The sequence below is a fragment of the Myotis lucifugus genome, unplaced genomic scaffold (genome assembly GCF_000147115.1).
Source record: "Myotis lucifugus unplaced genomic scaffold, Myoluc2.0 scaffold_90, whole genome shotgun sequence".
NCBI classification, from domain to species: Eukaryota; Metazoa; Chordata; class Mammalia; order Chiroptera; family Vespertilionidae; genus Myotis; species Myotis lucifugus.
Genome location: NW_005871138.1, coordinates 1,465,458 through 1,480,096, shown reverse-complemented (window position 1 = coordinate 1,480,096; position 14,639 = coordinate 1,465,458). Strand labels below are relative to the sequence as shown.

At 54.9% G+C, this 14,639-nt stretch overlaps 1 protein-coding gene across 1 annotated transcript in view; it reads right to left on the bottom strand.

Annotated features, from left to right (window-relative positions):
* Window positions 1-14,639, bottom strand: part of PREX1 (phosphatidylinositol-3,4,5-trisphosphate dependent Rac exchange factor 1) — a 104,266-nt gene that overhangs the window by 25,196 nt on the left and 64,431 nt on the right. Inside the window, 7 exon segments of the mRNA XM_023756259.1 lie at window positions 1,637-1,757; window positions 2,463-2,599; window positions 3,530-3,615; window positions 5,321-5,469; window positions 6,391-6,483; window positions 8,319-8,461; window positions 11,976-12,048. Of these exon segments, the coding sequence (XP_023612027.1) occupies window positions 1,637-1,757; window positions 2,463-2,599; window positions 3,530-3,615; window positions 5,321-5,469; window positions 6,391-6,483; window positions 8,319-8,461; window positions 11,976-12,048 (802 nt within the window).

The following is a 14,639-nucleotide window of genomic DNA, read 5'->3' as shown; positions in this document are numbered from 1 at the left end:
ACTGTGCCCAGCAGACCAGGCAGAGCCCGGGCGCGGGGGCGGGAGGGCTGTGGGGCGGGGGCCGAGCTTCTGGCAGGGGTGAGGGCAAAGGGGGAGCGAAACGTGGACCTGAGTTCACAGGTCAACCAGGAGGGCGGGGGGCTGCCTCCACCGGCTGCTGGGAACCCCCACCAGCTCACTGCACGATGACACGGGTGGTCTGCTCGAGGCGCAGGGCCTGTCGGGGCCGGGACCCCGCCTCCCACGAGGATGCTCCTTCCCGGACACCACGTGTCCTCCCGGGGCTGGTCTCCTCTCCCCACCAAGCCCACGCCTGTCCCTGGTGCCACGGCCCCGACGAAGGAAGAACTAACAACACACGACAATCAGCGCGATCTGAACTGAGGAGGCACGGACTCAACCAGTGAAGGGCCAACGGGGAAATGCATCGGGAATGAGGAAGCGAGCTTTTAAAATTTCTACTTATTTATATATTTCTTATTGATCTCAGAGAGGAAGGGAGAGAGAGAGAGAAACACCAATGATAAGAGAGAATCACTGATCGGCTGCCTCCTGCACTCCCCCCACTGGGCATCGAGCTCACAACCTGGGCATGTGCCCTGACCAGGAATCAAACTGTGACCTCCTGGTTCATAGGTTGACGCTCAACCCCTGAGCCATGCTGGCCTGGTGGAAGTGAGCTTTAAAACATGAATGAATGAATGAATGAATGAATGAATGAATGAATGAATTATTGATTTCAGAGAGGGAGAGGGAATGGGTGCAGGGAGCTGTTTCATTTCCACAAGGAACGACAGCGAATGGGCAAACTGTACACTCGGGAGATTTCCACTCCACTTCACTGACATTTGTGCATTTAAGTTCTTCAGCCTTTCATAATCCCGCTATTGGGAGAGAAGGGATTAAATCAGTGGTTCTCAACCTTTTGGCCCTTTAAGTACAGTTCCTCATGTTGTGACCCAACCATAAAATTATTTTTGTTGCTACTTCATAACTGTAATGTTGCTACTGTTATGAATCGTCATGTAAACATCTGATATGCAGGATGGTCTCAGGCGACCCCTGTGAAAGGGTCGTTCGACCGCCAAAAGGGTCGTGACCCACAGGTTGAGAACCACTGCTCTAAGCAGATGGCTTTACAATGAGATGATCCTGGATGAGTCAGGTAGACCCAGTGTAATCACAAGGCTCTTAAATGGGGAAGATGGAAGCAGAAGAGGCAGAGTTAGAGAGGTGGCAAGGAGAGAAGGACTCAGGCCAACACTGCTGGCTCCGCATATGAAAGAAGGGGGCCGTGACCCAAAGGAACACAGGCCGTGACCCAAGGAACACAGCTTCTAGAAGCTAAAACAGGCAAGTAAATTAGTTCTCCCCTAGAGCTGCAAAGAGAATGCAACCCAGCTGACACCTCGGTTCTAGCCCCGTGAGCCTCATCTCAGACCCCGACCTCCAAGACTGTAGGAGAGTAAATGTGTGCTGTTCTAAGCCACCAGGTCTGCAGTGCTTTGTCAGAGCAGCAATCAGAAACTAACACAGAACTGATGACGTCAAGATGGGATCACAAGGGAGCGTAGACACAGAAGAGGACCCAGCTCCCCGCTGGAGTCTCTAGCTCACTGCCCACCTGCCCTGTTACCTGAGTCGGGCTGGTCTTCCTCCCGGGCCCCCTCACCACCTGGGTCCTCGCCAGGGGTCTCCTGGCTGGCTCGGGCCTCCTGAGCATCCTCGTGAGTGTGGTAGATCCACTGGTACAGACCCTGTGAGGGGAGCAGAGCAAGAGGGGCAGCCATGGTGCTGGGAGCCCAGGGAGGAAGGGACGGCAAAGGTGCAAACGGTTCCCCAACTCCAGAGCTCAGGCGTTTAGCCTGCGGTGACACCTCCTTTGGAGAGGCCCCCAAGGCTTCACTCTGGAACCTCCCTGGACCTCCAGTCACCCTCAGCCCTCACCCTCTATGGTCTATATGCCACACAGGTGCCAGGGCAGGGGGGAGCCTTTGAAAATGGAAGTCGGATCCGTGGGTGCAGAAAACGTGTCTCTCCTGCGGCCCCAGGGCCTAGGAAAGTGTCAGGCACACAGCAGGTGCTCAATAAACACTTACTAGATAATCCAATCAATAATACCACCTTCCGCAGAACCCCAGCCCCTGACCCAAGCACAACATCAATATTCACCATCCACATAACCATTTGCCCAACAAATGGTGCCTGTGCAGTAAGAAACGAGGGTCTTATCACACCCATTCACAGCTGTGAAAACCGAGGCCATGAGGTATTACAGCCCAGCTCCTCCAATCCAGGGAGGCAGAGGGGGCAGAGGACCGAAGCCCAGCTCGGTCCCACCAGCCCTCCCAGACCCAAACACCATGATGCCTCCAGACTTTTTTCCAGAGAAAGGTGGCCCTCAGCCCCACCCCCTCACTGAGCAGGGCTCCCCTGATCCCCTTGGCTGCTGGGTGGCTTACCAGGGCCTCTTCTCGGCGGTTTCGGAATGCCTGGAAGTGCTCCAGGACTTCTGGGGCACCGTCGTTCATCACGTTGTTGCCATTGACCTTCAAGATACACTGGCCAGCACAGAGCCCTGCGGCCGCGGCCTCTGACCCTAAGGGAGACGGGAATGCTTGAGGCTGAATGCCAGGTGGAGGGCTGAGCAGTGCAGGCAAGGGCAAGAATCCAGATGAACACTGTCCTCCACGCCCCCCCAAACACTCCACCTCCATCCCTCCCACCCAGGAGCCACTCTCTGACCCACTCCAGTAGGCAGGGCAGGGACCAGCATCCCCATTTTGCAGAAGTAGAAGTTGAGGCTCAGAGGAACAGCAACTAGTCTCACTCTAAAACTTCATCTTCTTTAAAATCCTGCAACAACCTGTGATACTGGGACCAGGATCAGCCCATTTTGTAGACAGGAATACAGAGGCTCAGAGAGGCAAAGTAATTCTCTCAAAGTCACTTTGCTAGGAGAAGCAAGGGTCAAACCCAGGTCTATAGGACTCCAAATGCATGTTTTCTCAGCTGTACCACAATTCCCAAACTGTAGGCTGTGGACCCCAGGGTTCTGTGTGGTTAATATGAAGGGTCTGTAAATGCAAATGAAATGCCAAGCTTTGTCTGTACATGAAATAATATCAGGCCCATACGGTGTGATGGTTGATGAGCACAGGTGTGGACTCCAGGGGCCTGGGTTCAAACCCTGGCTCTGCGACTAACCAACCGTGTGACTTTTGGTAAGTTCCTGCCTGGCCATGAGCTTGAGCTGAGGAATAGGTCTCTTGTTGAGTAAATGGGTATTTCTCACCTCGCCACAGTCCTCACCACTCCCTATTGTCTTCCTCTCAGTTATTCATTTGTAACTGCCTGACCCCCATAGGTGTTTGCATTTGCAAGCCTTGGCCTCAAGCAAAGAAAGTAAGTGCTAATGGTGCACTATGAGCACAGGCCTGGTGGTAACAGTCTGGGCGGCTCTGAACTCCTATCACACACACAGATGGGTCTCCCAAAACTCCCCTCTGTCCGTTAGGCTCCCACTCACCTCTCCCGACAGCATAGACATAGGGCGGGGCAGCTCCACGGATCTGGAAGCACAAAGCCTCCGGATGGTCAGGGACTTTGACGATCCTGCAGCAGGAGAAGCAGCCATAAGGAAAAGCAGCATCACTCCCAACAGCCCAGCGGGCCACCCTGAGGAGCCCCTGCCTCCAGGACTTTTGGGAAATCCAGCCCAAAATCATAGCAGTGCCAGGCTTTCCAGCTCCCAGATATACAGAGAAACCTCGCTTAGCCTAACCAACGCCCCCACCACCAGGGTCTCCAGTTCATCTGAAGCACGGCCTGCCCTTGGAGCTGCAGTCCACACCCAGAAATCCCGGATCCCCCTCTCCCTTTTCCACCCCTCCTCGTGGGAGAAGGCCTCTTGGTGGCCAGAACAACACCTCTGCCGGTGAAGTTTTATTCAACAACCACAGATGGAAGAGTGAGAGGTGATCCCCACATCTTGGTGCTGACTCTAGAAAAAAGCCCACACGTGTCCTCCAGAGAACACGGTTTGAAAGCCCCGGTCTTGGCCATTCTGCAGGGGGGACACCAGAGCCGAGCAGGTGGCCCCTGCTCATGACTGTGCAGTGGGCATCATTAACCCAGGGGCCTCAATGCAGCTGCCTGCTTCCCCAAGGGCAGGTCCCCCACCATGGCCTTCAGGATCGTCTCTCCCGTCCCCACCAGCCAGAGAAAGCCAGGCTCTTGGGAGCCTGTTTTCAAATCCCAGATGTTGTCAGACTTAAGACAGGCTCATTCCACTTGGGTGATTTCTGCCACTTCCACATTCCAGCCAACCAATCAATCATTCTTCCCTAAATTGACTTGCCTTTCTACTGAAATAATCATATTAAAACTTTCCATCCCGCCCGTCAACAGAAAACTGGGAAGCATTTGCCTTAAATAGAAGGGAGAAGTGGAAACCAAATGCACAATTTTTAAAATAGAAAACGCTTCTCCCTGCACCTATATCTGGTATCCAACCACTTCTCACCACAGCCCTGCTGCCATGCAGGCTGGTCCAGCAGCCTCCTCGCTGCTCCCCTGCTTCCACCTCTGCCTCCCCACATCTGGTCTGCACCTGCAGCCAGAGGGACTCTGGCAGAACCTACATCAGATCGTGCCTCACCAGTGGCTCCACGGTCATTACTGTGGACACAAGGTCCTACAGGGCCTGGCCCCATTGTCTGGCCGACCTCATCACCCACCCCTCCCTCTCACTCGCTCTGCTCCAGCACATCAGCTTCCTCGCTATTCCTCAAACACACCAGCCAGATTCCTCCCCGGGCCTTTGCATGGGCTGTTTTCTCTGCCTGGAGCCCTCTTCCCCCGCAAGTCCCCTGACTCCCTCCTCACCTCCTTCAGGCCTGCACCTCAGTGCTCAGTGGCACCCCGACCACCATCCCTCCACACTGCCCATCTCCTTTCCCAGCATTATGTATCAGCCCACACTTGCTACCAGCTGGTCCCGTGTGCCTCTTACTTCTCCACTGTTTGTGTCCGTCTGTCTCCTGCTCTACCCTCCAACCAGACTGAGATCTATGAGGCAGAGAAATGTACCCATCCAGACGTGGCTGGATCCCCAGAGCCTGCAGCACCACTAGACACAGCGGGCGCACGATCAACACCTGCTGAACGACCGAAGGCAGCAGCCTCGTGTCATGTACCTGCAGAATGAGCCCCACCCACGGGGATCCAGGAAGGCTCGGCCCCCACCACCCCCAGCACTCAGGCAACTCCTCGACCTGAGAGGAAGGTCGGTGGACACCTGGCCCCTGGGGACACTCACTCTTTGGCCTTGGTGGCCACCAGGAGGCGCACGGGGCGGCGGGAGCAGAAAGACTGGTTGAGGATGGACTCCACCTCTGAGAAGGGCCGTAGGAACACCAGGTCCTCGTTGATGGAATAGATCTTCCTCCCCACCTGCAGGCCAGCCATCTTGGCGGGGAGACATGCACACCAGGTTGCTAGTCTCCTGTCCTCCTCACAGCCCCAGCCCCAGGGACTAAGCATGACCAGAGTGACCCCCAGGGCAACCAGCCCCCCTGTGTGGTAAGCCGTCCCTCCCCTCTGCAGGCTGGTGAGACTGGTTCTGGCCACGGAGCTCTGAAGGGAAGCCGGCTGGAGGCACTAACAGAAAAGACATTTTCCCTCAAGGAGAAACTGCTGTGGCCTGCCCCTGCTTCCCACCCTGCCGTGTGAGGACAGGAGGCATCGAACTGGGGCAGCCCCCTTGTGACCAGGAGGGCTTGGCCAGCCAAGTCAAAGAGAGGTTGACCCTGAACCAAGACTCACAACCACCTCCTTCTAACCGCTTAGATCATTAGAAAAGCAAAGTCCTATGGCTCCAGCCACTGTGGGGCGAGCAGGTGGCTACACAGTGATTCCTAATCACTACACGGACCAAGCAGGCGCCTGGACATGACAGGTGCCTCTCCTTACCCAGCCGCACACCCCAGGGGGCAGCTGAGAGGACCTGGGGCTGCAGCCTTGGCCTGCCACAGACTCGCTCTCCTTCCTCCTGCAGACCTTGTGTCCATGACAGCAAGAAACTTGTCTTATTCAGGCCACGGAGGGTTAGTTTTTCCCTTATCAAAGCTGATTCAGAACCTCTTCCTTGCACCTCCCCATCAGGCCAGCAGAGGGAGCCAGTCGCACACACACTGAGAGGACAGCCCTGAGCAGAGGGGCTCTGTCCCGGCTCCAGGAGGAGGTCGACAAGATGGCCCTGAACTCAGTTTCCCCACATGGACAATGAGCGAGTGAGGGGGGACATTCCAGGATTTGCTGCCTGCCTCAAGGAATGTGTAGAGAGACGCCTCACTCTCCGACCCTCACAGCCCCTCCGAGGGGCCTCACCTCGGCCAGAGAGCCCCTCTGGACCGACTTCACCACCACGGCCTTGTTCTTCTCCTCGATGTCGAAGCCATAGTCTTCCTCCTGGGGCAGGATCTGTGGGCCCGAAGTAGGAGAGACCCGGTGAGGCAGTGGAGTCGGGAGGGAGGCCTGGAGCCAGTCCTGCCTTGGCCCCAAACGACTGTGACCCTACTGGCTCCTCAGGCCCCAGATCTACATCAGGGAGGGGTATGGGGTGAGGAGTATAACGGAACAGTATAAACAGCACCCAGGACACACAGTAGGTGCTCTATACCTATCTGTGAAGACACACCACCTAGCTCGTACCTCAATCTGGTGCTGATTTCGTGTTTACTTTTCATCACCTGTCTCCTCTTTCTCCTCCCAACCTAAGGACAGTCTCTCAGTCATGCGCCACTGTCTCCCATCTGCTGGCATGCTGTAGGTGCTCAATAAAAATGCACTGGTCTAGCCCGGCCGGTGTGGCTCAGAGATTGAGCATCGACCTATGGACCAGGAGGTCATGGTTCAATTCATAATCAGAGCACATGTCCGGGTTGCAGGCTTGATCCCCAGTGAGGGGAGTGTAGGAGGCAGCCGATCAATAATTCTCTCTCATCAATGATGTTTCTCTCTCTCTCTCCCTCTCCCTTCCTCTCTCTGAAATCAATAAAAACGTATTTTTTTAAAATGTACTGGCCTAATGAACAAACTAGATCTAAAGGTGTCCAGCCACCAAGAACTTGGCAGACAGCTTGGGAGGCTTTGGGGTTCGGGATGGGGAGCCACAGGGAAACGCATTTATACGTTCAACCATTATCTGCTGAGCTGCTGCCTATTATATGGGTCAGGTACTTCACTGGGCACTGGAAACGGTATTGAACAAGACAGACAGTTCTTACCCTCGTGCAGCTAGCTAGTGGGGGAGGAGAAACAGATATAGAATGTGACAAAGGAAGTGTATGAAGTTTGAATTAAAATAAAGCACTTAAAAGGACAGAACATGGTGTGACATGGGCAGAAGAGGCGATATGTGAGCCAAGGCTGAATGAAGTGAGGAACAGAACTTTTATATAAAGAACGAAGACAGTGATCCAGGAAGAGGGCACAGCATGTGCAAAGGCCCTGAGTCAGGTCCAAGGTACTGGAGGATAAAAAACAGATGAGAGTGGCTGGGGTGGAGTGAGGAAAGAGAGGGAGCAGGAGAGGAAGCTGGAGAGGCAGGAAGAGTCTTGTAGGCCCTAAGAGACTGGGTTCTATCTATGTGTGATGGGGAGCATGGGAGGGCTTTATAGTAGGAGAAACAGAAAGTTCAAGGAAAAGCAACCCGAGAAGTACTGCAGGAGAGAAGTCAATGGAGCTGTCTTCATATTCTTCAGAATTTGGCCCCAACTCTGGCTGCGGCAAGAGACCTAACCTCTCTGAGCTGTCTCTTGATTGCTCAAGAGACAAGCGGGGCCAGGCATTGAGATGAAGGCTGCTGCTCACAGTAAGCAGAGGAACAGGACCTGGTGGGCTTGGCAGGCAAACTATCTGAACAGGCTGCCAACACTAACATCTTAGGGTTTGCACATAAATGTTCTACCTCAACTGCAAGGACATTGACAGCAACGGGATGGACAGGGTGCCAGCCCGGAAAACGAAGGCTTTGGTCTGCAGGGTGAGTCATCTCAGGAGGCCATTCTCTCTGCAAATGCGAGGCTGGGATGGAGGGTGGACAAGGGGAGATGGAAAGGAAAAGCTAGACGGCCCGATCTCTTTTGTGAGGAAGGCAGTCTTGGCCAGTGAAGTGACCTGGCCTCTCGGCAGCGTTGCCAGCCGCCACCTAGAATCACCCATACTCTTGGGTGCTCCAGGCTGAGCCCACATCTGAAGCCGTATCGGAAGGTGGGTCTGGGAAGGAAGACGCGGCAGCTCAGCTCCGCTCCTACCAGCAGGCGCTTGGCCAGAATGTTCTCCACCAGCTTGAAGTCGTTGCGAAGCTGTTTGTTCTTGCTGCTGGTCCCCTCCATCTCCTCGTCTGCGTGGAAGCGGAAGTACTGCGACTCATCCTTGAACTCGCTCTTCTCCAGCACTGCAAACCCACAGACACACACACACGGGGTCAGGCTCACGTGGGAAGGTTTCGGCCGCGTGCCAACTGGCAGCCACGGGCCGGAACCAGCCTCTGGACAAATTTGGTTTGGCCGGCACCGTGTTTTATTCAATGGAAACATGTGCCAACACTAACATATTAGGATCTTTCACATAAAAGTCTGGCTTTCTGTTGTCTCTTGAAAAATCTGAACTTGCCCCGCCTGCTATAGAGACATACTGCAAAGCCAGAGTAACCAAGACAGCGTGGAACTACCGCAGACACAGATGAAGAACCATGGAAGAGAACAGAAATCACATAAGAGGACCGTGTGTTTACGGGAACTAAGTATGTGACGGATGATGAATGACCACGTGGAGAATTCCAGATGGTGCAGGGAACCCATTTTGCGGGGGATGGAAATAAAATTGGATCCCTACTCACACTTAGACCACAATAAACTCCTGATGGATTAAAGACCTAAATATGAACAGGAAAACTAAAACTCACCACACAAAATGCAGGGGGATATCTTTGTCCTAGGCTGGAAAGGGGGTTCAGGTTCAAACCCTCCAGAAAGCACTATAACTTCCTTTCAACAAGAAGGCCACAGGCAGACAGCAGATACAAAAAGCACCATCATGTCTAAAACCAACAAGGGATAACTATCTAGAATATACAAGAAGCTCCAACAAATCAACCGGAGAAGGCTGGGAACCTCATAGGTAAAGGGCAGAGGATATGAGTGGGCGACTAACAGAGGGGTAAACCCGAATGGGCATCACACATGTGAACAGGAGCTCCACTTCAATAATGGCCAGAAAGAGGCCACAGGGGGACTCTTCAGACCGGGGCTGCCCACCTCAGGCCCTGCGGGCCAGATCCAGCCCACTGCCTCCTTCCGCAGATGAAGTTTTCTTGGAACCCAGCCACAGCCCTTTATCCACGTATTGTCTGGGGCTGCTTTTGTGCCACAGGGACCGAGGTGAATCATTGCAGGAGTCTGCATGGCCCACAAAGCCTAACGCTTTTACTAGCTGGGCCTTTGCAGGAAAAAGCTTCTGACCTCTGTTCTAAGACAAGCCAGGAAAATGAATAGAAATAACCAGTAACCACCAGTAGGTGACCTGGTCCCTGTGAATTACAACTTAACGAAGCACCTACCAGTTGTAGGCTCACCATGGATGGCGGCTCAGATTCACTTACTCCTCGGGCAAGGAAGGGTTTGCTGCACCCCTTCGACAGATGGGGACACTGAGGCCGGAGAAGCTAAATAAACTGACCGAGGTCCCAGAGCTCCTCCTTTCACCATGCTGCCCAGCCTGGCCTGCTAGAGGGAGGCAGGGACAAATTACAGGAAGGAGGCACATCAGAGCTCAGGGTGGTAAAGGCTGCTGCAGGACGTCAGGGGCCGAGAGAAGGAAACCTCACTGCCTTCGCCTCGCCAAGTCCCCGCCATCCCCGAAGACAGAGGCTGCCTGCCGGGGTGGTAACGAAAGAGACGCAGCAGGCGGCCTGTCCTTCTTCCTCCTCCCTCTCCGGGACGTCTAGCTGTGAGCTTCTTTCTCAGGCCACCCCTCTTACCTCTTGAGAGAGCAGACACACAAATTACTGCTCTCCCCAGAGCTCGGGAGCCAGGCCCCAGGGGGCTGGCTGGCTTCCCCCCAACAGTAAACATGTGGGAAGAAGCGGCATGACGTTGTGTCTCTGCTGAAATGTTTGGGACACAGCTAGACTCCGAGTCCAGGAGCTCAGGAAGGTGAGGTATCACCACTGCCTTCTTTCAGCTGAGGCGGCTGGCCTACCTTTGAGATGGGCCCAGATCCAGGTTCAAATCCCTGCTCCACCCCTTCCCAACTTCATGTCCCTTTAGCCTCTCTGAGCCTCGGTTGCTCTTCTATGGGAGTAGTAACAGCACCGCCTTCCCGAGGTGGCTGTGAGGACTCAGTGTGAGCCTCCGTTTCCCCGGACATGCCTGAAGTGAGAGAGCTGGACCGCCGGACTCTCGGGTCCCTCCCTGAGGACATCTCAGGGTCCATGAGCTCAGGTCAGAGGCCTCAAGGCGCCACGCAGGCCCCACCTCACCCTCCGCTCTGCACCCCAACCTGCACTTTGCAGCAGCCACAAACCTAGGATTCGGCCCTTTCCTATTTTAGCCTGTTTTTGAGTTCGTGGCAGGGGACAGGGGAGCAGGGGCCGCACCCTGCAATTTCTCTCCCTGAGGGCCTTGAGAGTGTTGTCACTCCCCCCCTCCCCCCCCCCACACACACACACACACACACGAATGTCCTCAGCCAGCAGCCTTCCCAGAATAGCAGCTGGGGTGGACCCCTAATTACTCTCACCCACAAATGAGAGGTTCAGCCCAGCTGATTGGCAGGAGGGACGGAGCTGTCAGAGGGCCCCACGGGGAACAGAGCGGCTTCTGGGAATGAGGGACTTTGGTGAGTTGGGGCCAATGAACGGGAATGGCTGAGGCTGCCCGGACTGGGCCCAACCTGCCCTCGCAGCTGGGGAAACAGGCAACTGGGGAGTGAGTGCCAACCCCAGAGCCATGGGCCTGCTGAGCTCAGAGGGGAGGGGACAGCAAGGCCTCCAGCAGAAAGATGGGGAAACTGAGGCCCAGAGAGGGACATGGGCTTATTGGGAGTCAGCTGAGTCAGGCCTAAAAGCAGGGCTACAGGCTACAAGGCAGGCGAGGGACCAGGGGACCTCTCCTGTGAGTGGCATACCTCTCACCTGCAGAAGGGACAGGAAATTCAGGAGAATATCTGTCCTAGGGTGGAAAGGGGTTCGGGTGCACTGTACTCCAAAAAGCACTGCCCTGTCTAAAAGCCAACGAGGAATAACTATCCAGACCAGTGGTTCTCAACCTTCTGGACCTTTAAATACAGTTCCTCATGTGGTGACCCAACCATAAAATTATTTTCGTTGCTACTTCATAACTGTAATGTTGCTACTGTTATGAATCATCATGTAAATATCTGATATGCAGGATGGTCTTAGGCGGCCCCTGTGAAAGGGTCGTTCGACCGCCAAAGGGGTCGCAACCCACAGGTTGAGAACCGCTGATCTAGGCTATGTAAAAAAAACTCCAACAAATCAACCAGAGAAAGCTGGGAAACTCACAGATGAAGAGGCAAAGGATATGCATCTCATGACCAAGAAAACTGTGGCCACAGCGAAGGTTCCCTGGCAGCCAGCTGCGCCCATTGGTTTACACGTCGCCTGTAGCTTCTTTCAGCTGCAATGGCCGAGCTGAGCTGTGACAGAGGCCGTGTGGCCTGGAACGCCTGGACCATTTACTGTCTGGCCCTTTGCATAGAGTTTGCTGACCTCTGAGTAACAGCACAAAGCGGAAGCCAGGAGGAGGAACGGCCAGAAGGCCTTCCAGCGTCCCATCCCTCCGCGCCACCGCCTGGGTCCCAGCCATGCTCTCTCCGGCCTCAGTTTCCCCTCCCTGTGAAATGCAGCAGGACAGACGGAGGCTGGGCGGAGGGGAAGGGGTGATTACCGTGGTGCATGAAGCCGTTGTTACACAGGCCCACGCCAAGCGCCACTGCTTCCTCCCGCGTCTGGCAATCGCCCTGGAATAGAACAAGGGGGGAAGGGGGGTTAGGTGGACTGGCACCAGAGGGGCTGTGTGAGGCTGGAGAAAAGCCCCCCCACCCTAGCTTGGACAGGGAATTGTGTCTGTTTTATTGACTGAGGTACCCCCCAAAACATGTGTGTGACTGTTATTAATAAACCCCAAACAGGAGTCTTATTTTATTGTATTTGCAATAAACACAGCGAGTAGTGTGTGATAAACACCACAGAAGAGAAATGGAGGTTTTAAGTAGCAGACACTGTTGGCTGCCTAGAAACACCCCTTTCCAAAGCCTGCAGGACTGAGACCCTCACTGTTGTGGATGGCAACGAATCGATCCAGACAAACGCAACGCCAGCCTCCCCTGCAGTTAAAGGTGTCAGTGAGACACAAACAGAAATCGGTGGTAGGGAACTCTGGCAAAACCCCCTTGTCCCTGGCCCCTCCTTTCTCTTCTTCTGCCTGGAACAAAGATGTGATGGCTGGAGCTTCTGCAGTCATCCTACACCTTGAGGACAGAAACACACTAAGGACAACACAGTAGGAATGTGGTCTTCAAAGATATCATGAGGCTACCCTAGCAGCTCTGAACTACCAACCTCCGGTCTTCTCTCATAATACAGAAAAATAAACCCCTAATTTCTTTCAGACTCTGTAGCTGGATCTCTGTTCAATTCCTAACTGACCTAGCTCTAGCCAATGAGACATCTGGGGAAACCTGCAGGCGATTCTGGATAACCCCCTCCTCCCTGATAAAAGGGAAAAGCAGCCCGCCCCTCCCTGCCTGGGGTACAGTCACACGAGGAAGTGACGCAAGGGGTTGTGGGGCGATCTCATGACCAAGGTGCAGACCTGCTGAGGATGATGACGTGGAAGATGGAAGGCTCTTGATCTGTGGCCTGACTATTCGGTGGCATGAGTTTCTGCTCAGGCCGCTGCGTAACTGGGTTTTCTGTCCCTGGTACAGTTTAACAGGGGGACCTGGCTCATCTCAGGGCTTCTCCGAGAAAGTGACTTTCAACCCAACACTGAAGAACGACCAGGTGTGGCCAGTGTGCTGGGCTCACCTTTGGGGGCCAACTCTCCCATGTAGAATGTCATCTCGGTGGGACAGTCCCTCAAGGGTTGCCACCACCCCCCAGGCCAGGTTGAGGCACATGATCCATGGAAGGCCGTGCGATGCTCCGTGCCCCAGGAACATGACTGAGCGGAGGAACCCCAGGATCAGGAACAAGTGGGGCTGATTCTCCCGGAGAGCAGTGTCCTGCAGATGGTGCCCCTCAGCTCCGCGCCTGAGAAGACGGGAGTTTCCCGATGCCAGTTCTTTCTAAGGCTCCTGGGTCTCGCCTGACTCTGCGGGTGCTCCATGACCTTCCAACACACCCCCTCCCGTTTTCATTCCTGAAGTTAGCCAGGATCTGCTTCTGGCAACCCAAATAATCTCCGCACGTTCAGGCAAAGGGTGTGAGCTGTGTGTGTGCATGAGGAGGGGGGAGGGGACCTGCGGGTGCGGGGAGAGCTGACAGGCAGAGGAAACAACGAGAAAGGTCTAGCAGTGGGATGAAGCTTGGGGCGGCTGGCAGAGAGAGGGTGAGCGAGCAGGCCTGTGTTCCCGGCCGCATCCCAAGGGCCTGGCATACAGTAGGTGCTCAATAAATACGTGTTGACTAACTGAAGGTGTTGTGCACAGGGGCCAAGTCATGCAGGAGCTTGCAGCCAAGTCAATGAGCTTCAACTATGTTCAGACAACCTCTCATTTAAACAACGCCCAGGGTGGGGGGTCCTAATACGTGGTGACTGGAGAAGATCTGACGTTGGGTGGTGAGCACACGGTGCAATATACACACCTTGTCACATAGAAACCCACTCCTGAAACCTATATGATCGTATTAACCACTGTCACACCAATACATTTAATTTTTTAAAAAAAGGATGAACAAAAACCGAAAAAAATAAAATAAACAACTCCCAAAGCGAGAAGTTCCGAGAGGCACTCGCCAGACGCAGACGCGCCAGAGGCCTGGACTGTCCCAGCCTCCCTGAGCATCGGAGGGGCCAGGGAGGGAAGTTCCCGGCGACAGGAGAAGTGAGGGCCAGAGCTGCAGAGCTCCGTCTGCCAGGACTGGGGCGCAGACACAGAGCAGAGGGCCTGGGGGACCGCTGGCCTCGGTATGTTGCCGCCTTGGCTGACCCGGCTGCCTACAGAAGATGGATCTCTCCTGTGGGACCCCGGGCCCGTGGCTGCAGGGCTGGCAAGCTCAGAGTCCCGCTACGGGAGGGAGGCCGCCATCCATGAGAGAGGCGGAATCCGGAGCAGCCACCCCCCAACTGCGAGGGGCCAGCCGGGGAGACACAGCCGGGGCCCAGCTCTGCAGCCTGGGGGCCTGGGCAGCCGTCTGGAGCCCACCTGGCTTTCTGAGGCACGCAGTCTGGGCTCCCAGCCCATGCCTGCTCCCCTGCTCCCCGAAGGCTCCTGGAGTGACCCACAGGGAGGCTCCTAAGTTGGAACGGCTGTGGGATTCTCGGGTTAACAGGGAAATCCATTGATCCCATATGCATCCATCACCTGAAAACTAAGCCCCCACCCCA